Source organism: Cephus cinctus, unplaced genomic scaffold (assembly GCF_000341935.2).
Source record: "Cephus cinctus unplaced genomic scaffold, Ccin1 Ccin1_scaffold0690, whole genome shotgun sequence".
NCBI lineage: Eukaryota > Metazoa > Arthropoda > Insecta > Hymenoptera > Cephidae > Cephus > Cephus cinctus.
In genome coordinates, this window is record NW_014333313.1 from 919,097 (window position 1) to 943,620 (window position 24,524).

General features: G+C 39.6%; 3 protein-coding genes across 7 annotated transcripts; 2 read left to right on the top strand and 1 right to left on the bottom strand.

The window, feature by feature from the left end:
• Positions 1-650: 650 nt before the first annotated feature.
• On the bottom strand, positions 651-5,256 carry LOC107269932 (zinc finger protein 236). The gene is made up of 2 exons (XM_015744383.2): positions 4,605-5,256; positions 651-3,707 (listed from the first exon to the last, which is right to left on the bottom strand). Exons 1-2 carry the CDS (start codon positions 4,972-4,974, stop codon positions 2,200-2,202), a joined length of 1,878 nt encoding a protein of 625 aa, XP_015599869.1. The 5' UTR covers positions 4,975-5,256; the 3' UTR covers positions 651-2,199.
• Positions 5,257-6,600: 1,344 nt separating this feature from the next.
• LOC107269942 (plasminogen activator inhibitor 1 RNA-binding protein) lies at positions 6,601-11,448 on the top strand. Of its 5 annotated transcripts, none has more exons than XM_015744399.2 (7): positions 6,601-6,992; positions 8,041-8,236; positions 8,383-8,571; positions 8,937-8,945; positions 9,218-9,304; positions 9,383-9,893; positions 10,001-11,448. In XM_015744399.2, exons 1-7 carry the CDS (start codon positions 6,737-6,739, stop codon positions 10,103-10,105), a joined length of 1,353 nt encoding a protein of 450 aa, XP_015599885.1. In that variant the 5' UTR covers positions 6,601-6,736; the 3' UTR covers positions 10,106-11,448. The 5 variants fall into 5 exon arrangements, with proteins under 5 accessions (XP_015599885.1, XP_015599887.1, XP_015599888.1 ...); XM_015744401.2 differs by having other exon boundaries at positions 9,221-9,304; XM_015744402.2 differs by lacking the exon at positions 8,937-8,945.
• A 521-nt stretch (positions 11,449-11,969) lies between these two features.
• LOC107269884 (plexin-B) lies at positions 11,970-24,421 on the top strand. Its single transcript, XM_015744273.2, has 7 exons — positions 11,970-12,689; positions 14,244-14,800; positions 14,886-15,811; positions 15,904-16,307; positions 16,695-17,193; positions 17,285-20,986; positions 21,096-24,421. The coding sequence occupies exons 2-7, from the start codon at positions 14,407-14,409 to the stop codon at positions 21,201-21,203; spliced, it is 6,033 nt and encodes a 2,010-aa protein (XP_015599759.1). The 5' UTR covers positions 11,970-12,689; positions 14,244-14,406; the 3' UTR covers positions 21,204-24,421.
• Positions 24,422-24,524: the final 103 nt, after the last annotated feature.

A 24,524-nucleotide genomic window follows, 5' to 3' on the forward strand; every position in this document is an offset into this window, starting at 1 on the left:
CAACTATCGTAATCATCATCATCATTATTACCATTATCATTAATATTACCATTAATTATCATCATAATCAACCATAATGTTTCAATAAATAACTTGACGCATTGTCAGCTGAGAAGTAGTATGGCTACCATACAATTTCAGATGATCACGAGTATATACACTTCATTCACATAACAGTATGATATAATATCGAAAGACTTGAAAAAAGTGACGTAAGCTTTTTAAAGATTCATATAGACCAAAAACGGAGAAAAAGGTCAAATGATAATATTTTAATCGTTCAACGTTCTGTCATAATGTTCTACTGTTTTATAATACTCTGTTCTGTTCCATCGTCATGTATTGCCATTGAAAAATTTCATGACGTACGAGCACAAATGCGGAAGCAAATTAACACAGCTAAAGCTATGAGAAATTTGATAATGGTATTATGAAAAATTATTCTCCTACTACAGATACGTAATCAATTGGTCGCAGCAGTATCGCAAGAAACGAAAAATTAGTCGTATCACTTTAAAATAAATCGCTGCGAGTGTCTGGAGGAGAAATGTTATTTCTGTGAAATATAATTGTTAGAAAATAAACTAAAGGATATGATTGATTAAAGAAAAAAAAAAAAAAAAAAAGGAACGTTCTAGAATTAATTCATGTGTATCAGTGGAGAGAGGAAGAGAGTTATCATCGGAACTCCATACGCAAAGCAAGATCAAAATTACGAAAAAAAAGAAAAACGAAAAAAATGAAATAGAGAAAATATAAAAGAAAAAACAACCGTTTACTACCCAACTAACAATATGATCCTTACAGATCTATTATAGACAATTGGTTTGCTGCCTGTTGCAGCGCACCTCGCTCCTTTCGTAGTAGCAACAGGTACACGTTGTACTTAAAGCATAAAATTGTATCAAACATCAACGTTAAAAATACAACATTTTTTGGTAGAATTATTTTATAATAATGAGCAAAAGCCTGTGTGTACCGTAGTTTTCCATTCTCTCGATTATCGTCAAAACTCGTCACGCAGTCGCCTGAGATGCCATTCTTTGACAGCCAATAATATAATAAAGAGTACATGAAGCTTTTATGACTGCCTGAATCACAATAACGGTAGACTGACCACCTTGGTCAAATATATAAAATTTCTTTAATATCATTCAAGCTTCACTAAAAGTGCAAAAGCATTGACAAGTATATTTAAAACGTTTAAGTACTACGAATGTTAAAAGTTCACTGCTTGAGTCTACCGTTTTATATGGCTTCTGTACCCGGAGGATGTTCTTAGGTTTGCTTAATGTACCGAAAAAGCAGAAACGTCTGGTTTCCTGACACAACGTTAACTTAGCCCCGATAAGTAATGCTCACGTGAATGCCTTTAAGGGATGCTCACAAAAATAAAAGGAAAATATGTTATTCATATGAGCATACTCATATCTCATTGTAGTTATTCACGTATTATTGATATCACGATTTGCTTATTCGAGAATGTGGCACAGTTAATGAGAAATTAAAAAATGTACTGGTAGATTCATTTCACGAAGACACAATCTTCTGATTAGAGACGTATTAAATTTTCAGTAATAAATTGTTTTTATCGAAATGTATAATATAAAGGAAAGAATGTCACGTAGTTTGCAAATCGTGATTAGAAACTCGACGTATAAAATACAAGTATTCAGATCCTTTGTATAAATCATAGTGAACGATATTTTTAAAGGATTCTGTCAAGTCCACTGTGATTTTCTTACTATTATCCTTTTAATGAAAACTAAGGATATGAATACGGATTACGGATGTTAATTTCTATTGTCACGCGGATTAAATGAAAATTGAGCTACGATTACTCGTAAGAGCTCAATTATCCTTTAACTGTTTTGTTACAATAAATCAAAAGACGTATACTCTGATTGTGATAACACAAAGTACCCTGCAATAACTTATAATATCGTTGATATTTGGATTTTGAGTGAAAAAGACATGAGTTGTCTGCAAGGAGGTATAACGAAGGCATTTATCGAATCACTTGGTTTCGTAAACAGTCGAAAATTAAATACATAAAGAGAAGAGTATAATATTTAGATAATTTAAAATTCCTCCTATAAGTCGTTCGATAAATTCACAATCAAAAAACAATTCTCACTCATTCAGTTGGATGGTCGAATTTTCAATAATACCTGCAGGACTCTATGAAATCACAGTCTATTATAAGTGTGTATACTGGACACTCGAATGCACGTCACGTGAGTCTAATCTTTTTGTAAGCCCAAGTGCACGGGCAGCCTCTTCCTGTGTTTTGGCCAATTCCATCAAAGCTAAAGCACCAAGCCATTTTTGGCTATCCTCAGGCAACGGTAACTTAACCACGCTATCCTCTTGCTTAACTACCACAACCTTGACGCCAGTTCTGTCTTCGCTGTTGGACAAATTCTTATGGGTGTTCATTTCCTTGCCACTCAAACTATTAGAACTTCCAGCTAGCATTAGTACGGTAGGCCTTGTTTCATTTTCACTGTTGCGTAATGTTGTGGGTATTTTGTTTATTGTTCCATCAGACACAAATTGAATTTCATTTTGTATTGTTTGGAGTTGACATACATTCTTATTCGCAGGCGTCTGATCCCAATAAAAATTTGAGGACGATGTATCAGACTTTGACTGTTCGAAACGAAGATTTACACTGTCGTTAGATGTTATATCGCTATTTAGTGCTTTTCCACTTTTTTGAAGCTGATCCCAGTTTCCTTGTAATACAGAGTGCGATGATGGCAATACGGTATTTTGCGCATCTTTAGATTCTCGAACATCTAATGTATTCAGTGTATTAGCCATATCCCAAGAAACTTGGGCCTTTGAATTTGTAGGTTCTATTTCAGATTTCTCTGGCACAGTTTCATCAATATTTACATTTGAATGACATGTGCTGTCAGATTCGTTAGTTTGAAGGATAGCAGATACAGTCCACTTTGAATGAGATGAAGCTTTTGAAGTGGTTGTCATATTTTGCAGTGATGAACCTTCGTAAGTCGATGATATTGGTGTGATCATTGATTGAACATCCCATCTTAATGGTTTAGCCAGCTGTTGTTCAAGACATGCTTCACGAAGCCATCTCTTTTTTGGTTGTAATCGGTCTAAAGGCCGTCTTACTGGTGTAATGGGAAGCTTTAGTGACGTCGATTCCTCATCTTCCGATACTTGTAGTACAGCACATGCTTCTGCTGGATCCTCATCTTGACTTTCTTCTTGACTATCCTGACTCTCTCCACAGTAAAGCCTTTGGTTCGGTGGTTTACGATCCACATTCTCTTGTTCTCCAGCTGCATCCATCATTAAACCCTTTCTAGACTTAATTCTTTTGTGATTTTCAGCGCTGCTTTTCCATGTTTTCTTCTTCCGATCATTCTTTCCCGTTGGTGTTCTATCCTCCCGCTCTCTGGCCATTTTATAACGCTCCAACCAACGGGCAACATCGTGTGGTAATTCAGTATTTCCAGATACAGGCTTTAGTACAAAATCATCAGATCTTGTTAGCGTAGCATATGGATGATCTGGACAATGTCTATTAGCATGTGTAAACCGCATTTCACATCCAGATTCAGTGCAAAGAAAGGGTTTCTCTCCTGTATGAAGACGCTGATGAGTTTTTAGTTGTCCAGATTGAGTAAAAGCTTTCGTGCACCCTGGATAATCACAAGGATAAGGCCTTTCACCTAAACAAAATCAAAATAAAAAATATATATTATTCTTTAATCCGACATCGCAATATTTAAATATTCACAATATTTTAGACCAATGCAAAATTAATAATACTGGCCTGTAACAAGAATGGATTTATCTAATTTTATACCATGCATAGATAAAAAGAATGTAGCTCAATTTTATATACTAACGTATATAGGTTGTTAGCAAATAATTTATTCTTAAGCATAACGAATTCTTTCAGATACTGTCTACTTTTATCTTGTTCAAATGATTAGGTTAAAAATTGCAGAATTTTTTATATGAACGATCGGAGTGCGTTTCTACCTATTCTGAAAATAAAGACGCAGATCGGTAGAATAGATTCACAACTTTATGACAGAACAGATGAATGTTGACTATGTTCATTACTTAAAATCTATATAAGAAATAAATATCGTACTAATTCAAATATAACGTAGTCGTCTTATACGTTAAAATCAGAGGTATGAAGCTTTTGTGCTCTCAAACAAAGAACAACGGACATTTTGTTTGCATGAGAAGGAAGCCCCGTGTTAACCTCTGAATTACTAAGTCGAAATAGCATAAAGTAATACAAATTAAAAAGGATCTTAACGAGTGCGCTTTTTCTAGATAGGCATATAATTAGAATCTTGCATAACTCTTATTGATTGGTATAACGAACGCGTTAGCCACGCCGGAGCCATTTAATTATTTAAAGCGGCTGTATCATGGCGGTTGGCGGGACGCGTGATCGCAACTATGTATTACAAACTGCATAAAAAGGACGCGAAATATCATTCGGAGCTGTAAATTATACGATCGAGCTCATAATGAAGAGCTGAACTATTTGTGCTATCGAAAAATATGTAAATATTCCATTTTATCGATATATTCAAGCGGCGTACCTGTATGAGTGCGCAAATGCGCCTGAAGACTTTTTTCGCGTGGAAATACTCTGCTGCAATAAGTACACTTGATGCTACTAGGAGAAGTGCTACCCTGCATCATAAGATTCGAGAGAGCATCTGCTCGTGGACGTCCTCGACGATGGCTCTCAGATCCTCCAGAACGTGGTCCAGCAGGACCGGCCCGCATGGCGGCCACGCCGTTTTCCCTGTACTCCGGGGAAGAGCATGAACTACCTGGACTAAGGTTCACATTTCGTGCTTCCTCGCCCCAATTCCATGGATAGAACATAGTATCGCACATTGGAGGACTCGATGGCAATGCGTCTGCCAACGGTCGAGACTCTCGTTTCGGAGTGTGCAGCTCCATTTTACACAGTTTCCTATATCCCTTAACGTTTATTCCTCTTTCTATCCACGGCACGTCGTGGACGCAATACTCTTCTATATAAGAGTTTTATCTGATTTTCTTATTATTTGTTGTCCTCGTCACCGTCACCGTCGCCGTCGTCGTCGCCGTCGACACACACCAAAACACCACACGCGACCTCTTACTTGCCGTAGCCACCGCGTGCAACTGATTAACCGCCAAAACACGTTTGCAACGGTGCCGCATGCTCCTATACAGTCCACCTTAAAAGTTTCTTCCTATTGAATATTTAACCAAATCATATATCGTTTGAACCACTGTGCCAAAGAAAATTTTAGCTTGATTTTTCTATTTCTTTTCAATATTTGTTTTGTTAGCATAACAGAAATATGGTTTATCGTAGATTTTCAATGTAGGTTTACATAATCGAAATAGCATGAGCTCCGTAACGACGGCGTCCGTGACAAAGAATTGGTGGGAAAAATAGCGCTAGTAGTTAGCTACTCAAATACAATTCGTCATGTACTTACTATTTTTCATTTCTTTTTTATATTTTTTTCGTAATGAAATATGACGAACAATTAGAGAGTTGAGATAAGACTACATACTCTTGTTTAGATGGTCTATGAGACTATTGCAGTGTTTCTCATGAAAACAATAGACAATTTTTCGGCTGAAAAATGTAATGAAAGAAATGTTTCTTTTTCTTTTATTTTACATATACGTATGTAAGAGAACTTTAAGTTAAATAGGACAAGTACATCTGGCAATGCTGTAAAAATATGAATTTCGCGCGCGCGCGCTACTGCTGTTCCAACTTGTCGTTACCAAATGTTGGTTGTTTTAATAAAACTGTTTCAGTTGTATTTAATATTACCTAAAAATATTTTAATCATTGACGAAGATTAAGTAATATCAATCAATGTTTTTTCACATTTTATATCGTTAATGTAATTCTTCATAATATATCGTGGACAATGTTACTACGAACTCAAAAATCATAAGAACAAGAACTATTTGAAACCGATTGATAAATAGTACTGTTTTAAATATTAATGCAAAATTTTCGTATCGATTAAATCATCTTGTTTTTGAATTGTTTAAAAATATATTTATAAAATTGAATAAATATAATATTGATGTATGATATAATCAACAATAGTGTATAAAATTTCCCGCGAGAAGCTCCGCTCGCTGATTGGTCCGATCCGTTGGAAATAGTAACTTAAAGCTACCGCTGTTTTTGGTAGCTACTGTATTTTTGAAAAATTCACACTATTTACATCTCATAGCAAAGAATAATTTTTCAAAAATTCCTTTAGGTCATACTAAGAATGTTATAATGGCAACAAATTTAAGAGACAAACTTAAACATCAGAATTATATTGAATTTCTGAAAGAACAAGGAACTGCTACCGACAATCGTCTCGGCCATTGGAGAATCGCAAGTTGACTTATATTTGAATTATCTCAAGAACTTGAAACAATTTAGTGATGTAACAATGAAAAAAGTGACAGACCAAATTTTGGTAATGTTATAATAATAATAATGTTGACAAGAAATAAGAAATAGTATATGTTGGTGGGGGAAAGGTGCGCTGGGTGCAAGATGACAATGCGGTCCCTCCCTGAGTGCAAACCTCGTGGTGAACTATCTTCGACTCGGCCATATTGGAATATTGGATGTCTCTGTTACACAAGGGCTCAAAAGTAGCCGTGAAATTTTCGCATAATCCTCGACGAAAAGAGGATACGAGACGCCATGGAGAACACATACAGCATCGCCGTCGCTAACAAATTCATGTTGGCTCTGGACGAGGATGAAGACCCGCTAGAAGTGCTGAAGGTTCGTGAACAAGAGAAGGAGGCGAAAAAGAAGGAGAAGCTCTCGGAAAAGGAGAATAAGAGTAAGCAACCGGACGCCCAAAAAATCGTTGGCGTTAAGACTCCAAAAACTCGCGTGATAAAGGAGACCCAGCAGCAACCCTCGAAAGTCCAGGAGCCTAAAAAGGAGCAAGGTTAGTCGGCATTCCATTCTACTTCATTTCGGCCTCGTGCGCGCTTATGATGGCCGTCGTATCGGCTCGCGTGTACATGTGCTTTTACCTTGCACTATATTTCTATCATTACTTTTATCCTTTCTAGTGCTTCACTTATACATTGAAAAGGCTTTTCTTTCTTTCTATGGCTGTAACCACTTATCGTTGGATAATATTAACAGGCTTTTCTTACATCTAGAGATTTTGGCGCATTTGTTGACCACGAGGTCGACTGTTATCCTTTAGCATTGCCGGGATCATTTTTGTTCACCTCTCTCTTCTTGTATAGTTCGTATTAGTTCCTATGTAAATCTCAGCAACTACTTTTCTGCACATTTTATTTCTCATAGTCCTGGTTTTTGACAATTTTGACTTTCTTATTACTGATAGTTTTTCCTTTTATCAAATATGAATAATAATTTAATTGAAAAATTCTGATTGCTAATAATCATCATATTTAATCACTGATGTAATTGGGAAAATGCATTAACTGTATGAGAAACACATTGAGCATGTATACTAGACAATTTGACGATCATTACGTATGACAATACAAATATTCTTATATGAAAACGTTTTAAGTATTTAGTTTACTTAAAGGTAACAAATAATGCTCAAATGCTCGAATTAAAAAATTGCATGATATTATGTTTTATCACAACTTTTGTTATATTTGTTTCATGTTATGTGTATATAGATACTTATATATGTATAGTTTTGTTTTTGATGCTTCGCATTATATTTCTGGTGTTGCTTCGATTTATTAAGTGACTTAATTTTCTTGTTTTCTACTGCAAGGTTCATTGTTTATATATTTAGTTTCTGGTATTCTACTATCTATGAACAAGTGATACTAATATCATTTGTTTCTACATAATTGATTAATATTAATCACCCCATTTCACAATCAGCTTTATAAACCCTATTTTATGTCAAAAGAATGAGCGTTACTAAACCTTATAGGGTTGCTACTTTCTATAATTTCTTTTAAAGTCATTTTTAGAAGAATTTCTATTTCTATGTTTAGGTGAGAAAAAACCTTCTCAACCAAGATCTAGTGGCGGCGATCGCAACGTTAAGTTCTCTGGCGAATCTCGCGAAGAACGTAACAACAGGCGCAATCGTGAAGATGGCGAGAGAACTCCCCGTGGACAGGGACAGGGGCAAGGACAAGGGCAGGGACAGGGACAAGGGCAAGGAGAAATCAGACGTGGACCTTCTGGGTTAGTTTCATTTTAGTATAATGTCATTTTTATCAAATATTTTTAATTAAGTATTTGATATCCATTTGTTTTTCAAATTTTTCTTAGACGTCTGGAAGCACAATTCTATTTTGTAATATTAACCAGAAACAAATGGCAAATTTTAGAGAAGGTCGTGATACCCGCGAGTTTCGCGGCTCCGGTGACACTCCCCGCGGAGAATTTGGAGAACGCCGTGGCCGAGGTGGAGCTCGTGGAATTGGTGGACGAGGACGTGGCGGACCTCGTGGGGGTCGTGGTGGCTTTGACAACCGCGGAAAACGAGAGTTTGATCGCCAGTCCGGTTCGGACAAAACGTATGTACTCATTAGAAATTTCGTTTTTCATGCAACGTTTTATTTATGCTGCTGTTTGTTAAACGTGGATACGGATTTAACGTGAGCAAACGGGTTTCTTTGTTATACTCAATCAAACAAATATTTGCTTGTAATATCCTAACTTTACTGTAAATTCTTCTTATCCTACATATTTTATTCATAAAAGCTTTATCCGTATCGAACATGGTAAAAACACGTTTCAATGCATTGTATCAAATGTACAGATTAAGGATAAACTCCAAAAGTATAAAATTTTGGAATCTGCCTCAAGATGTATTACTTCTTTATTTTTGTTCGCTTTAACTGATATTGTATAATATTCTGTTACATATGTCTGTAAACAGGCAACCGAGGTAAGGATTTTTGTCATGTACTTCACGTTTTTGCATGTGTTAGTCGTTTGCTTATTTTGTCTGATTTCAGTCGTAATTTTCTTTTCCGGCGTTTTCGAAACTACCAAAACTATGTCAAGTTAAAGTTGTGCCCATTCTTAACAATATGATTCATTATCAAAGCTAAAACATTAAAACAAAAAAACAGATGAGTTTAAAGTTGCATTGAAAATGTCATAATTTCCAGTTTGTGTTCAAGAATGTTACCTGATTATATGGATTATTAATGAAAGCAGGCATGGTTACAGCGGAGTGAAACCAGTGGACAAGAAGGACGGCGCTGGCAGCCACAACTGGGGCACTCACAATGACGAAATCGAGTAAGTACTTGAATAAATAATTTGGAAAATTCCTAATGAAATGAGGTGCATGGAAATAATATGGTATATTTTTTACAGAGAAAGTATGAACCCGGAAAGTCAGGATTGGTCTCCGGAAAAGCCTGAGGGTGACGCTGCGCAGCCGTCAGCCGAAGTTAAGGAAGGCGAGAACGCTGTAGATACCTCTACGGAAGAGAAACCTGCTGAGGAAGAGTCGCGCGAGTTAACTCTCGACGAATGGAAGGCTCTACGCAGCACCCGCGCTAAGCCGCAGTATAATTTGCGCAAAGCAGGCGAAGGCGAGGATCTGTCTCGCTGGAAGAAGATGTACCCTCTCGAGAAGAAGAAGGAGGGTGCTGAAGAAGAAGACGATGAGGAGGAAGAATATGATGCAGCAGCCGAGTATCCGCAACGCGTTGGAAGGCAAAAACGCGTTTTGGGCATCGATATTCAATTCAGTGACTCTCGACGTGGAGCTGGAGGACGCGGAGGTCGTGGTGGCCGTGGTGCTCGTGGAGAACGTGCCAATGGTCGCGGATTCGGCAATCGTGGCACTTCCAGAGATGGCGATAACCGTGGTGGAGCTCCTGTAAGTATTACGTACTCACTTAAGTTGTAGTATTACCGATTTTAAGTATCTCTTCTCTTTCCACAAATTTGTGTTAAACTTAATCTACGTCTGTTATCATTGCTTAGGATGCGGTAAAGCTGCAATCTGTTCAACCGGAACAGAGGTCACCACGTGGACGTCAGAATGCTCCAAAGGTTGACGATAAGCATGATTTTCCTTCATTAGGATAGGTAATCTGTCCCGGTGAGAGCACAGAGTCCCACCACAAAAGCCACCACCGCCACCACAATCACAACTATGATCACTAAAACTACAACCAAAACCATCAACAGTCCCGCATCCATAAGAATACTATTAATGCATAATGCGATTCACCCTTGCAGACGATAATATGACACACAGGAGTACCGACGAACACACATACCTATTACACATAAAACACTGACATGAGCCTAGACACATCGGAATTACGTGAGGCGAGCACAGCAGAGCTTAAACAACGATCCCTTGTACTTGTGAAAAGCTGTACGACGATAGTTCGTAAGAGGCACTAGTCCAGAGAAAAAAATATACGCAGAGATGGCGAATAAGAGCAAGCGGGAAAAGTACTTTCGCGAGCATCACAATGGCCAAACAACATGAACACAAGAAGGACGCATGACAATTTCAAGAAATTTGCGAGTGAGTATATTTGGGAATAATCAGAGAAGTATTATTTATGACCGCGTGGGTATGAGAAACCGGAAACGATCGACTAATTACCCACGGTGGCCTCTACGAGAAACTCTTGATATATTCCAAGAGTACAAAGGCGTACTCTTAATAGCGCGCGGGTAGACAGTGAACAAGTTTTACCTAGAAGCGGATCTGAAATAAATTTGTGTCCTCGGTTTTAATTTTAACGTCATATCGAAGGCCTAATTGAGGCTCGACACATCACCGATACGTAAGAACGTGTGTACAATACTTCTTTAGGCGTAAATTTTAAACACCTTTTCTGTTTTATAATTTTTATACGGTGTTCAGGGAAGCCTTCCTCTCTATGCGTTCGGCGATTGCGCGCCGTGCATAAAAACTACAGGACTTCTATTAAAGATTGTATTTCTATATAAGGAATATTTGGAATCCTGAAAACGTCTAGATAGCTATTATGATAAATTCAGCTTATATAGAAATACTATATAGGAACTTTTTCTTTCGATGATATAACCAGTCCGTGATAAGTTAACGATTAAGTCACCCTACACTCGACATCAACACAGCTTTACATTTGTATGACAGACCCGATGAGAGCCAAGTGAGGTAAACTAAAAAACAAGTTCAGGTAGACAAATAAATTCAGTCCGATACAATTACGATACGTTACACTTATGCATCGTTCGTCATATCTTTTTTTTTTTATTACGAGCCGCTATATTATGTACTATGTTTGTTATAGATTGAAATAAACCTGCTAAAAATTCACATCCCTCTCTATACAGAAAAAAAATGTTACAATAATATTTGATGACAAAGAAAACTTAGGTATATGTGTAAATAACAATATTTACAAAAATAAATTGTGACAAGACCAGCCGAATTGAGTTGAATCAATTTCAATCGATTGTCCGGTACTGCTTGAAATACATCGTGATAAGGAACACTGAACTAGTAAATAAAATCCATATTATCGGTATTCTTGAGATATGTTCTCGTCGAATGACGCACGCGGCGTTTACATTATAGATAGAATGCTCACCAGTTCTTTGGTGAAGTGCTAATAAGGCTCATGCTTCTTCAACTGAGAACTTTGACTCGGCAAAGGGAAAATAAAATAGTATTTCACGATACGACAGGGACAAAACTTTCGAATAGACTGTAAAAGATATGATAGTGGTATAAAAATGTACTGACGAGTATATTATATAGCATTCTCTTAATAAAAAAATTGATGAAACCAACGAAACTTTAATTAATACTAATCACTCGTAGACAAGACAAACCCTGAATGGCCTCTTACAATCACAGTCGTTTCTAACAGCGTAATAATATTTCTTACGATTATCGTTAATTTTTCTCTCACTCAAGTATAGATATATCAGTCAAAAGTATTTGAGAATACCGCAACGTAACTTTAAACGGAAGTGATATTGCCGCCATTTTACGTGTCGTTTCGTAACTTGTTTTTTGAATGACAGAGGGAGCTACGTGTCATGGCAGGAAACGTATTCGTCCTTTTTCCGCAGGAGGACGCGGCGTCCGCGTTAAACGCTGCTCCGACGAGTGGAGGATGCGTGCGTGAGAGAGCAAGAGAGAAAGAGTGATTCGAAGAGGGAGAATAAATAGTAGAAGGACAAGAAAGAGAGAGAAAGCGTTGAAGCAGAAGAGTGGGGAATGGAGCCGATGGATGGTGAGGTGAGATGAGTACGATGAGCGAGAGAGGAGAAGAGCCGACAAAGAGAGGAGGTGGTTGGAGCGCTGAACGCACTATGGAGCACACGCTGTAGCGAGAGCCCCCAACCAACCCCATGCAGCCCATCGTCAGTCGAATTTTAATGGCGGCCGACTCCGACTCCCCGCGTAGTGTTATTGTGAATTGACGGACGGCACGGTGCTACCGTGTGTGTCTCCGGCGAGCTGAGAATACGCGCTAAAACATCTCGCTAGCGGAACTATCGTGCTGGAGTGTAGTTTGCAAGAGCTCATTAGGACGCGCGACTACCTTGCCAAGTTATGGTAGACACGAGCGATGTGCCCTAGCGACTCTAACGCAAGAGCGTTTCAGAGTGCGAGTACCTTCACTCCCTACGAAACCTTCACTCCTTCGCAAACAAGGTAACCAAGTGAGGATTTATGAATTATATCTTTTTATCCTCGATAAAAGCCACCCTTCCTTAAAGACCGTTTAGTCCTGATCCACGAAATCCACCTTGTAGTTCGTGGAAACTCCCGTCGTCTCACGTCTCTCGTCTCTCCTTGTCGAAAACCTTTTTCTTTTGTCTCTAACTCACGACATATCTTTATCTCTACGGCATCATCATCCTTACTGCTGAAAATTCTACCTTCTCAAGAACCTAATACATATTCTTGTACTCCGAATGAGAGCCGCTCCTTGCGACCTGCTAGGATAAGATTGCCTTTGTGCGCGACGACACGGTGGCCTTAGCTGTCAAGTGCACCTAGTGTCGTCATCAGTCCTCGTCTATGCTGCTGAAGGGCGGTGTGTAACCAGAGGCTGCACTCCGGAAACGTGGAGCCATCTGCTTCAGCTTTTCTCTATGATTATCAGCGATTCTTTTTATGATACATTTTCTTACTCTTTTACCGCTCGCAATATTCTTTACGAATTAATGCGACGCTATCTCTCATCTCGTTTCGGCGTATTTGCCGCACACTCTTAATCGTACTTGTACTATCTTATGTATAATTTTATTAATTTGTATATATCTTGATGTTAAATACTTTCTTGCATGTCATCTTTTACGGCTTGCTTTTCATTTTAGATAAACTAATAATGAAGTTTGCCAGCACTTAAGTACTCACTTGTTACGAATATATTTTGCGATTAAAAGATCTTTTTAGGAACTTCGAAATTTTTTCTATCAACTCTCAACCATTTTTAAATATAAACTTAATAACTTCACAATTGTTTATGATATGCTTGGAGATAATAACATTGTTACAAAATTTATTTACTCATTTTTTGAAGGAAAATATTGATGTGATACATTTGGGACAGATGTATTTATCAAATATTCAATTCTATTAATTCTAAGAGAAAAAATACTTTGATTAATAAAATATTATACATTTGAAATTTGTAAGTATAATACAACACTAAATCACGTATGATGCATCCATACATAATAGGATAATACTCTTCAATTCTGAAATGGATTTTCTTCCTATTATCCATCACATTATATGGTATACCTTAGGTTTGCATTAATGCATGTGCTCCTTGGAATTGTCTTGCACAACACTCCTTGTTAAATTAATGGCATAGCAATTAGGTCCATTAATAATGGAGGTTCGAAACAATAGACATGGAATGATGGTTCTTTACTATACATATAACATTTGTTTAATATTCCCCTCCTTAAATCAATTCACTGTCTCACCGTATCTCTTTCCAACAATGATCTCTTAAGTAGGCATTCGGTATTACAATTCCCTCATCAGAATTCTACTGTGCAAAACAGGAGTCCTCTAACTAGTGTTATAGCCAAAAAACACATTAAATGCAAGTTGTTCATCGAAGAAGCAATCTGTGCTATTCGACTATGGACAAACATCTCTCAAATCTTTTATTAAAATGTACAGTTTGTTAATTATGTTCAATATGCAGATAGAAACAATAATAAACATGAGTGGTTTTTCTCATTTCAGGAGAAGACAGTGAGCATCATGCTGGTGCTTGGTTACAGGCATAGCTGGTAGTGCCGTCCCGAAACTGGCCAACTACCGGCGGGGCACACACTCCAATCACACCTTGTAACCTTCCCTTCCTTGTCCTGTACACAAGTGAGCTACCCACTGTCTTTAGCACACCATGAGACTCCTTGGACTGAAACCTTTTCCCGTTTCGCCACCTGTGCCACCGCCGCCCCGGTTGCCACTGCCGTCCGTTCGCTTAGCATCATTTTCGTCCGCATCAATCGTAGCGTGGCTCTTGGTTACCCTGGTAACTGCCGCTATGGATGCGCCAGCCAGCTCGATCCCTCCATCGTCAGAAAATCAGTCACCTCACGTAGTTGCACAATTTCCGCTCCCGGTTGGACAGCGATACGAATTGTACCCTTTGGATCCAAACACGACGAGAGAAGGAGCCCTGCGTTTTAATCATCTCACCATAGATCCTTCCACTGGACGACTTTATGCAGGAGCCGTTAATAGACTTGTGCAGTTAGACTCTAATCTCAGACTTGAAGAACTGGTTTCAACAGGTACCATTTGACAGTTTGTAATATTAATCGTAATTACTTGAACCGGGTTTCTTTTACCTGATTAATTGGAATTTAATCTCTACAGGGCCTAGAATGGACAACCCGCAGTGCCATGCGACTGGTTGCCCGTCCAGGGACATGACTACATCCCTCATGGATAACGTAAATAAGCTGCTTGTCGCTGACCTCGAATCCCGCACTCTGATTGCCTGCGGTTCTCTACTTCAAGGCGCTTGTGAAAAGTACAAAATGGCAAACATATCCCTTAAGCCGGATTTCATTCCTACTAGCGTGGCAGCTAACGATGAAAATTCCTCTACTTACGCGTACATCGGTCCAGAAAGATATAATCCTTGGGGAAAGACTAATATTCTCTACGTGGGCACCACTTTCACGAATAACGGAGAGTATCGGCATGATGTTCCTGCCATTTCCAGTCGAAATCTCTACACTTTAGAGTTTGCCGAGTACACATTCAATAAGCAGTCAATTTTACACATCGACGTCAAATATCGAGATCACTTTTTAGTCAAATACGTATATGGCTTCAATGCAAGTGACTACGCATACTTTGTACTTGTCCAGAAACAGTCCTATCTTCCTGAACAGGAAGAGCTGGGCTATATTTCAAGACTGGCTCGAAGTTGCATAAGCGATCCAAACTATGACAGTTACACGGAAGTGACGCTGCAGTGCAGCGTTGATCTCGGTGATGGTAGACAACATCTCTATAATTTGGTACAGGATGCTAAAGTTGCTGCAGCTGGTGCTGATTTAGCTATGCAGCTAGGAATTGCTGTCGGCGATCCTGTCTTCGTTTCTGTTTTTTCTCCAAGTAAAGGTATCACCAACGAACCCCTCCCACGTTCGGCAGTGTGCGTTTATAGTTTACAAGATATCGAAACAAAGTTCAACGAGAACATACACATGTGCTTTAATGGTAGCATCAAGTATAGGAATATGGGATACGTCAGTGGTCCGATTCTGGATGGAAAATGTCCCACAGCAGGAGTAAGTATACAAAGGACGAGGAAAAGAAAGGATATTCTTTCTCATATTTAATGTCTCATTCTTTATTCACTCAATCGAATTTTGCTTTACAGACGACAGGAAATATTTTGGATTTCTGTGAAGTGGGCCTAAAGATATCCGGAGTCTCTCCGATCATTGGCCAAGCCGTTTTACACTTTGCGAATGCGTATGTAACGTCCATAACTGTTACAAATACGGAAAGTCACACTGTTGCATTCCTGGGTACTCACGACGGTGTTCTCAAGAAGGTTTTGCTTTCTGGAATCGAAGCCTCCATATACGAGAGCATCGTTATTGACAAGGGACAAAAATTGCTGCCTGACACTGCTATTGCACCTGGCGGAGAGCACATCTATGTGCTGTCCACGTCAAAGATATCTAAAGTCAAAGTTGAACACTGCAGCGGCTACACGAACTGCAGCAGTTGTCTGGATGCTAAAGATCCATATTGCGGTTGGTGCTCCCTTGAAAAACGGTGAGTTGTTCGTAGTGACAATCCTGATTCATGAACATTCGCCTTTATAAGATCAGCCGGAAAATCGACTTCCTCCTTTAAAGATACAAGCACTTAATTATGCACAATCTATCTTACGTCCAGCTTCGGAGGACCCATATTTCCTTGTTGTTTGTTCAGTAAACCTTCTATTCTGAGCTGTTTTGATAGGGATGTAAACCGCACGTAGTTCGGCTCAAACGCGCACCTTATTTTTATTCCACACATTTCTTAGAAGAGGAGTAACGGAGAGCCGATGAAATTCGAACTGAAAAAAAAATTCCTCGCATGCTTAGGCGTCATGTCTCGGCTATTTATAATGTCGCGCCATATCGCTCGAGATTTTCATATGAAATACTTCTGTTTCAGGTGCACTGTCAGGCGAGCTTGCCAGAAAGCGAGTCACAGTAGTCCAAGGTGGTTATCCTTGGGCACGGGACAACAATGCATCGATTTCGAACAAGTCCTTCCTGATCGCATACCAATTAATCAGATGACTACTGTTCAATTAAGTATCAGAACTCTACCTGAACTGCCAACCGGTGCCAAGTACAAGTGTGTCTTTGGCAAGGCTGAGCCCATCGACGCCCAAATGACTGGTTACGGATTATCTTGTCCTACACCACCTGTCTTTGGTAGACCTAGCATTCCTGAGGATGCTGATCACGTCCTAGTACCTCTATCTGTACGTTCCAGCGAAACGAACAAGGACTTCGTATCACGAAATTTTGCATACTTTGATTGCTCGAGGCATACAGTCTGTGCAGATTGTGTAAAGTCCCAATGGGCCTGTAGCTGGTGTGTCTATGAGAATAAATGTACACACAATACCAGCGGATGTCAGGGCAACATCATATCTGGTGAAAATGTAAGATATTTTTGCTAATCTAATAAAAAATATTAAATATCATGTTTTTTTTTCACCATACACTCATGCACAATTTTGTTATCTGTTACAGAATCAAGCCAATTTGGCAGCTCACGGTGTTCAATATTGCCCAAGATTTGTGGAACGTAAGGAACCTTTGATGCTTCCGAATAATGTACCTAAGGAAATAGTCCTGGAGGTAGAGAATTTGCCGCATCCTCAAGTGGGACACACTGGATTCCAGTGTATCGTTACTATAGAAGGGGCGAACCTGCGCGTTCAAGCTCGGGTCGACTCTAGCCGCTTCATAGTATGCGACAAGACGATTTACTCCTACGAGGCTGTGACTGGTGAATATTCAGCTGCGGTGACGGTAGTTTGGAATACGAATCACCACGTGGATCAAACGACAATTGTGCTATACAAGTGTGAAGTGTTGGGATCTCATCGCGAACATGCGGACTGCTCTCTTTGTGTAACGAGGGATCCACGTTTTGAATGTACCTGGTGCGGTAACAGTTGCGTCTATAGACATTCCTGCCTGCAGTCACCTTTCGCGGAGTGTCCTAAACCCAGAATAGACATGATAAAACCTTTGAGCGGTCCCATCGAGGGTGGTACTTTGGTCACTATCGAGGGAAGTAATTTGGGCCTCAAGGAAAGCGACGTCGAAGGCAAGATACACATTGGGAACACTCCGTGCACTCTCGTCGATTACGAAGTTTCCGTCCGTATTGTTTGTCGCACCGGGCGTCACGAAGCTACGGACAGGGCATCGGTTGTCGTTGGCAATGATGCTGGTTATACAGAAAGTGCTGTCTTCTTTAATTACAAGGACATCCAGCTCTCTGGCGTTTATCCTGCCATGGGGCCCCAAAGCGGTGGAACTCAGCTCGCCATCTCCGGCATGTATTTGAATATTGGTAGCACCATCTCTGCGTACCTGGATGAGCTTCCTTGTCACGTGAACGCGACGCAAGCAAGCAGTACTAGATTAACCTGCATAACGAGTAAAGCTGGTCAAGTGCGACGGACCCGCCGACTAACCCTCAGCATCGACGGGGCTAATCGTACCTTAGTAGGCAATCCCTACAACTATACTCACGATCCAACGATCATGGAAATTAAACCATTAAGAAGTTTCGCTTCTGGTGGACGTATGATCACTGTTCATGGTACCAACCTGGACACCATCCAAAAACCAGAAATGGAAGTGTATTTCGACAACGAACTTTTACCAGTCAATAAAACTATCTGCTCTGTGCTCAACCCGACGCAGATGGAATGTCCGAGCCCTAGTGTAGCAGAAAGATTCAGATCACTTCAACGTACTAAACGTTCTTTACACAAACACGGTTCTCAAGCATTAAAAATTAAAGAACATCAACTAGCTCTAAGGATCGGATTCGTTATGGATCACGTGGAAAGTGTACGAGACTTGGAGAAACATTTTCAGAGCTTGAGAAATCAATTGCTCTACGTAGAGGATCCAAAATTCTTTGCGTTTCCGGGTAACGTGAAACTGTATAAGGGTGATCCTTTGGTCATAGAGGGAGACAATCTAAATTATGCGAGTGATGAGTCTGACGTGAATGTCACTGTAGGCATTATGCCATGTAATATAACGTCGCTTGCCTTAACACAATTGGTCTGTACTCCGCCAGATCAACAACCTGCTGATACGGATGAACTTGGCGTTAAAACAGAGCAGGGTCTTCCTTTGGTCGTTGTACGAGTTGGTCAGAGTCTTCGATTTCGCATAGGATATTTGCATTATGATGTCATCAAGTCTTACCCAATACCACCCGAGGCAATTGCTGGAATAGCTGCAGGAACTTTCGGTTTGGTTTTCTTATTCGTACTGGTCTTGGTGGTGTACCGAAGAAAGAGCACACAGGCAGAACGGGAATACAAAAGGATACAAATTCAAATGGATACGCTTGAAAGTAATGTGAGAATGGAATGCAAGCAAGCGTTTGCCGAATTGCAAACAGACATGACGGATTTAACTGCGGACCTTGAATCATCTGGAATACCGACTTTGGACCACAAGAATTATATCATGAAAGTTTTCTTCCCTGGTGTAATAGATCATCCGATATTGAATGATCCCAGAGTCCGTAGTAACACATCCAGGACAAACTATGACGCAGCGATGATACAGTTCGAACAGCTCATCAATAACAAGTGTTTCATTTTAACGTTTATCGAGACTTTAGAGGCGCAAAAAGACTTTAATATCCGAGACAAGGTTAATGTAGCGTCTCTCTTAATGGTCGTACTAATGGGAAAAATGGAATATGCTACTGACATACTCATGAATCTTTTACTCAGGCTAATCGACAAATCCGTCGACACGAAACATCCTCAGCTTATGCTGAGGCGAACTGAATCCGTGGTAGAAAAGATGCTCACAAATTGGATGGCTCTTTGCATGTACAACTACTTAAAGGATTATGCTGGTTCTTCCTTGTTCTTGCTATTTAAAGCAATCAAGCATCAGATAGAAAAGGGTCCAGTTGACGTGATAACCCATGACGCTAGATACTCCCTTTCAGAGGAGAGACTTCTCCGCGAACAGATAGAACACAGCGTGGTCACCCTGCACGTAGTTCAGGATGACCTCGATGAGAAAATTCAATGCAAAGTTTTAGATTGCGATACGATAAGTCAAGTGAAATCAAAAATACTCGATGCTCTCTATAAGAATACCCCATTCTCTCTGAGGCCCTCTATTCACGAGGTGGATTTAGAATGGAGGCACGGTAGAGGTGGACACCTTACACTGCAAGATGAAGACCTTACGACCAAGTGCAACAGCGACTGGAAGAAGATAAATACCCTAGCTCATTACGGCGTCAAGGAATCAGCCGTAATGTCTTTAATTCCACGTCAGAATGATGGTTTCTCCGTAACGTGTAAACCACCTTGTCACAACTGCAAACCATCTCATCATCATCATGCAAATCACTGTTCGTCCGCCCATCTTCCATCCACGCCGAATCATGCGATGATCAGTCCAATTATGTATTCTCATCCTCCGAGCGGTATTTACTTCAACTCCCAAAATTCGCCGCCCATTATAACGGCAAACGGTGACATCGAAAGTGGTCATGGTGGAAATCAAAGACTATATCATTTAGTGAGGCCCATCGAGGAAGGGCATTACCCACCCGGAATAGGACTTGCTGGTGGCAAACATCCGCATCCCGAGCGTACGCATAAAGCTATTCCAGAAATATTTCTCACGAGACTCTTGTCGACTAAAGGAACCGTGCAAAAGTTCGTGGACGATTTTCTGAACACAATACTTACAGCAAACGAAGCTTTACCCAGTGCAGTCAAATGGCTGTTCGATCTCCTGGATGAAGCAGCGAAGAGACACGGTATAATTGATCCTGAAGTACCTCATGCTTGGAAATCAAACAGTCTGCCACTCAGGTTTTGGGTGAACTTCATAAAGAATCCAGATTTTATGTTCGACATAAATAAATCAACAACAGTGGACTCGAGCCTCTCTGTGATAGCTCAAACATTCATGGATTCATGTTCAACAACCGAGCATAGATTAGGCAAGGATTCCCCGTCTAACAAATTACTCTTCGCTAAGGATATTCCTCACTATCGGGAAAAGGTCGGCCGATTTTATACCGACGTACAAAGATTACCACAGATCACTGATCAGGAAATGTCTAGTGCCATGCAGCAGCTCAGCGCATCCCATGCTAATGAATTTGACGTAATAGCCGCGCTGAAAGAGCTCTATATTTACGTCAGCAAATATTATGAACAAGTAAGTACATACCAGCTCTACTTAAGCATTGAAATTTATATTTGACATATCAAGCAATCCTATTACCAATTAACTCTGATAGCACGTAACATAACTCTACGAATTTCAGATCCTAGAGGCCTTGGAGACAGATGCGGGCTGCCGCAAGTTACACCTAGCCCACAGGCTGGAGAACGTGGCGTGCACGCTCGAGGGTGAAGAGACCAGTGCCTGCTGACATAACCTCTCGACCTCCATTCCTGAACCCGTCGACCTCCCAAAAAACACTGACTAGTGCCTCCACTTCACGCACCACATACACCTCATTACATGTACAAACATACACATCATGCATTTACCAAACAGTGCATAACCCCTACCGTTTCGCTGTGGCAACATAGAGGAGCATCTTCACCACATTCTTCGTCAAGTGATCGAGGACGCAAAACAAGGAAGACACCACGTAACTCATTCAACAAAGGAATGAAGAATGTTAGGATTCTAAAGGATGCGACGAGTGAAAAGGGGGGCAACTCGGCTATCTCTATGTAATACTCCTTAATGAAGGACAGCGTCGTGACTGCGTGTGACGTGTGGCGTGTGTCGTGTAGCGTGTAGTGTGTAGCGTATAGCGTTTAGCGAGTAGCGTGTCATTATACGGGCGAGGACAATGAAGTTTTCGTAATCGCAGTACCGTTCGGAGCTCGCGTTAAGTATAATGTTGCTTGAAGAGGCAAGGCAAAGAGAGAAAGAAAAAAAGGTCAAAGGCATGGTCCGTTGCGGAGCATGGAAACGCGCGACCCGTTTGGATTCCGCGTTCTCGTCCGCACGCCCGCAACATACGAAACACAACACAACGTTATAAAAGTAAGTGAGAACGCCATAGTGTCCACCAGACTGTTTGTACAAGAAGATGTACGACAGCAAGTAGTCTGTGATCTGAGCACGCGCGGCTATGCCTACTATCTTCATTACGATATAATTATTGCTATGTTATTTACATTATATTATATGTATACCGGATGGATCGACGACAATTTTTACTCAAATACTAAGCCAGATATTAAAATTCAACCGAGTTCTTTCATAGGAATTCCGTCATCTAACAGAGAGCACTGGCACGTGCTTATGGATCATACAAAATTATATTAGTCACTTACAGGATTTGATATTTTAATTAATTCGGCTGTACAATTCTTAACATTCTGACAGTTCGCTAAAATTACTCGAATGCTGCAATTGATTAATACCAATCTGTCTATAATGTCTATAATGTATCTCTCGCTTCAATCATCATCAGTTTCTCAGAGATATCCTTAATATCTGGTCAATTCATCTTTTGTGTATCATTGCGTCCCACCGGCCATCTCGTGTATAACATATACATTTGCTTTCATATAGTGTATATACGTGCAACATGTGTTGTATATATACATATATATATATATATACACGCGTATGAAAGCAAAAAGATTACATTACACACCTCCGCGGACTGTAGTGAGCTAGCTAGAGAGGGACTATATATGTATGTATAATAAATAAATATATATATATATATATACACACAACACACACACACCCATATATATATATATATATATATATACATTTGAGGAAGCGCCCTGTTAAGAGACAGAGTAAGAAATAATTATAAATTCTAAGGTAATTAACGATAACGTTACGAGAAATTAAGCGATTAAGAGTTATAAGAGCAGCTCAGTCTACTCTAGGCCTAGCTACGTATATCGAATACGTAATTACATTTTTTTACGATCTTTTTTTTACGTTTGTTTTTTTATTATTTTTTTTTTTTTTATTTAGTTTATATACTTACACGGTAGTAATACACGCCATCGCTACTATCATTTTACAATGATCGACTTGCGAAATAATCTATATTACACTTATGAATTACGCGTACGGATTATTGTGGACTATTATATAACGATAGGTATATAATTATTGGTATTATCATTTAATTGAGAATTATCAGTAATTGTTAAGCGTGTGAGCATAGGGACTCGGCGAGGTAAGGCGGTTTTATACCAGTGTCGGGCGCAAAAGTGTCCAGGGCTCTGATCATGTTAAAAAAAATTTTATACAGTGATACTCATGGCCATCCATCTGATGAGGCACGCGTCTTTCATATTGCTAAGATTTATCGGGCGCATTGAAGACACTTGTCGTACGTAGTGATAACAATCCTCTTTATTACAGTATTTTTCATTGTTGAATGCATTTTTTTTTTCTTTTTTTTTTTTTTTGATATGATTATATTCTATTGACTGCAGCTCTCTTGCGTTTATTTTAAGTTCTCTTGAGACTGTCGAAATCGTATTAAGTTGCTTCGTTGCATCGTTTGACGATGTATTTTCGGAATCTCCTCTTGAACGAGGTCATCTTTATTACAGCTAAACTCAGCGCGCACTGCCAAGGCTACTTATGCGCTTCTACAAACAATTAATCGAGAACCGATCTAATGACGAGCCATTAGATCCGTTACGTCTGATCGAATCTATAAAAATGGATTATTCATTAACGAGTGGCCCAGGGAGGCTGGGGGCGTGCTCATCCTTGTACTTAATTAATACTCGCATGTAATACAACATTTAATCCAGGTCCCCAGACTCCCCTCTTCGAAGGGTCTTAACCTATGTATCTCTCTATATGTATTGTATTTATTTATACTATGAAGAAGCTAGTACTGTAAGAATGTACGTCAATCTGAATTACTTGTATTTTGGCAATTTTGATTTTCGCGCGTCAGGCTTTGAATTGTCTCGTTGGTATGGTACCTAGTGCGTATCATGGTCTTCCTCATTGTGCTCATTTTTTTTTTCTTGCCAGGGTAATTTTTTCTTTTTTCTTTTTTTGTTTGTGCAAAAGCTTTTCGCCGTCACCAAGTACGAATACTCGCGAATCATATCATTCTCGATATGTAAGAAAGGACTGATTCAATCGATAGCTCCGATCCCTCGACGTGCAGCGGGATACCATCGGTTTAATTCTCGTGAGATGAAACACGAGAATTACGTGAATTAAAACTGGCGCCTCAATCTGTAAATGCCAAGATAAAAGAAACTCTTGTGAAATTCATTTATAATCTTAAGCGTGTCTCGCGAATCTCAGTACTGCAATTATGTATAGATTGACGTACACGTACATGCGCACACATTGTTATACATACCTATATAGTAGAATTGCGATTACGAACTGCAAGGTTTCCCTAAAAGAGCATGTTCCACGTATGTTAATTATCATCTATTCTTTGTCATCCAGAGAGTAACGTGTTTTTGATTGTTAATCAAGGAACGCTACTTAATTTCATTCACGTATTTGAACTTTTAAGAATCTCGGAGTGGGAATCTCTTAAGGAAAAAAAAAAAAATGAAATTGCACCGCAAAGAAAAAGTAGCCAAGTAGACTGATAATTGTTGACTCCATCCATCTCAAGGACTTATCACTTTTCTCTATAAAATATTGTATTTTAGAACTCTTGCAATTCCCACCACAGTAGACTACACGACACCATTTTTTCTAGGATAGAGCGGATATC

Coding starts and splice junctions, on each gene's coding strand:
- LOC107269932 (XM_015744383.2), bottom strand. CDS start 4,974: ATGGAGCTGCACACTCCGAAACGAGAGTCTCGACCGTTGGCAGACGCA. Junction 3,708..4,604: donor GCATTTGCGCACTCATACAG/GTACGCCGCTTG, acceptor GATTTTGTTTAG/GTGAAAGGCCTTATCCTTGT.
- LOC107269942 (XM_015744399.2), top strand. CDS start 6,737: ATGGAGAACACATACAGCATCGCCGTCGCTAACAAATTCATGTTGGCT. Junction 6,993..8,040: donor GGAGCCTAAAAAGGAGCAAG/GTTAGTCGGCAT, acceptor TTCTATGTTTAG/GTGAGAAAAAACCTTCTCAA. Junction 8,237..8,382: donor ATCAGACGTGGACCTTCTGG/GTTAGTTTCATT, acceptor GGCAAATTTTAG/AGAAGGTCGTGATACCCGCG.
- LOC107269884 (XM_015744273.2), top strand. CDS start 14,407: ATGAGACTCCTTGGACTGAAACCTTTTCCCGTTTCGCCACCTGTGCCA. Junction 14,801..14,885: donor TGAAGAACTGGTTTCAACAG/GTACCATTTGAC, acceptor TAATCTCTACAG/GGCCTAGAATGGACAACCCG. Junction 16,308..16,694: donor TGGTGCTCCCTTGAAAAACG/GTGAGTTGTTCG, acceptor CTTCTGTTTCAG/GTGCACTGTCAGGCGAGCTT.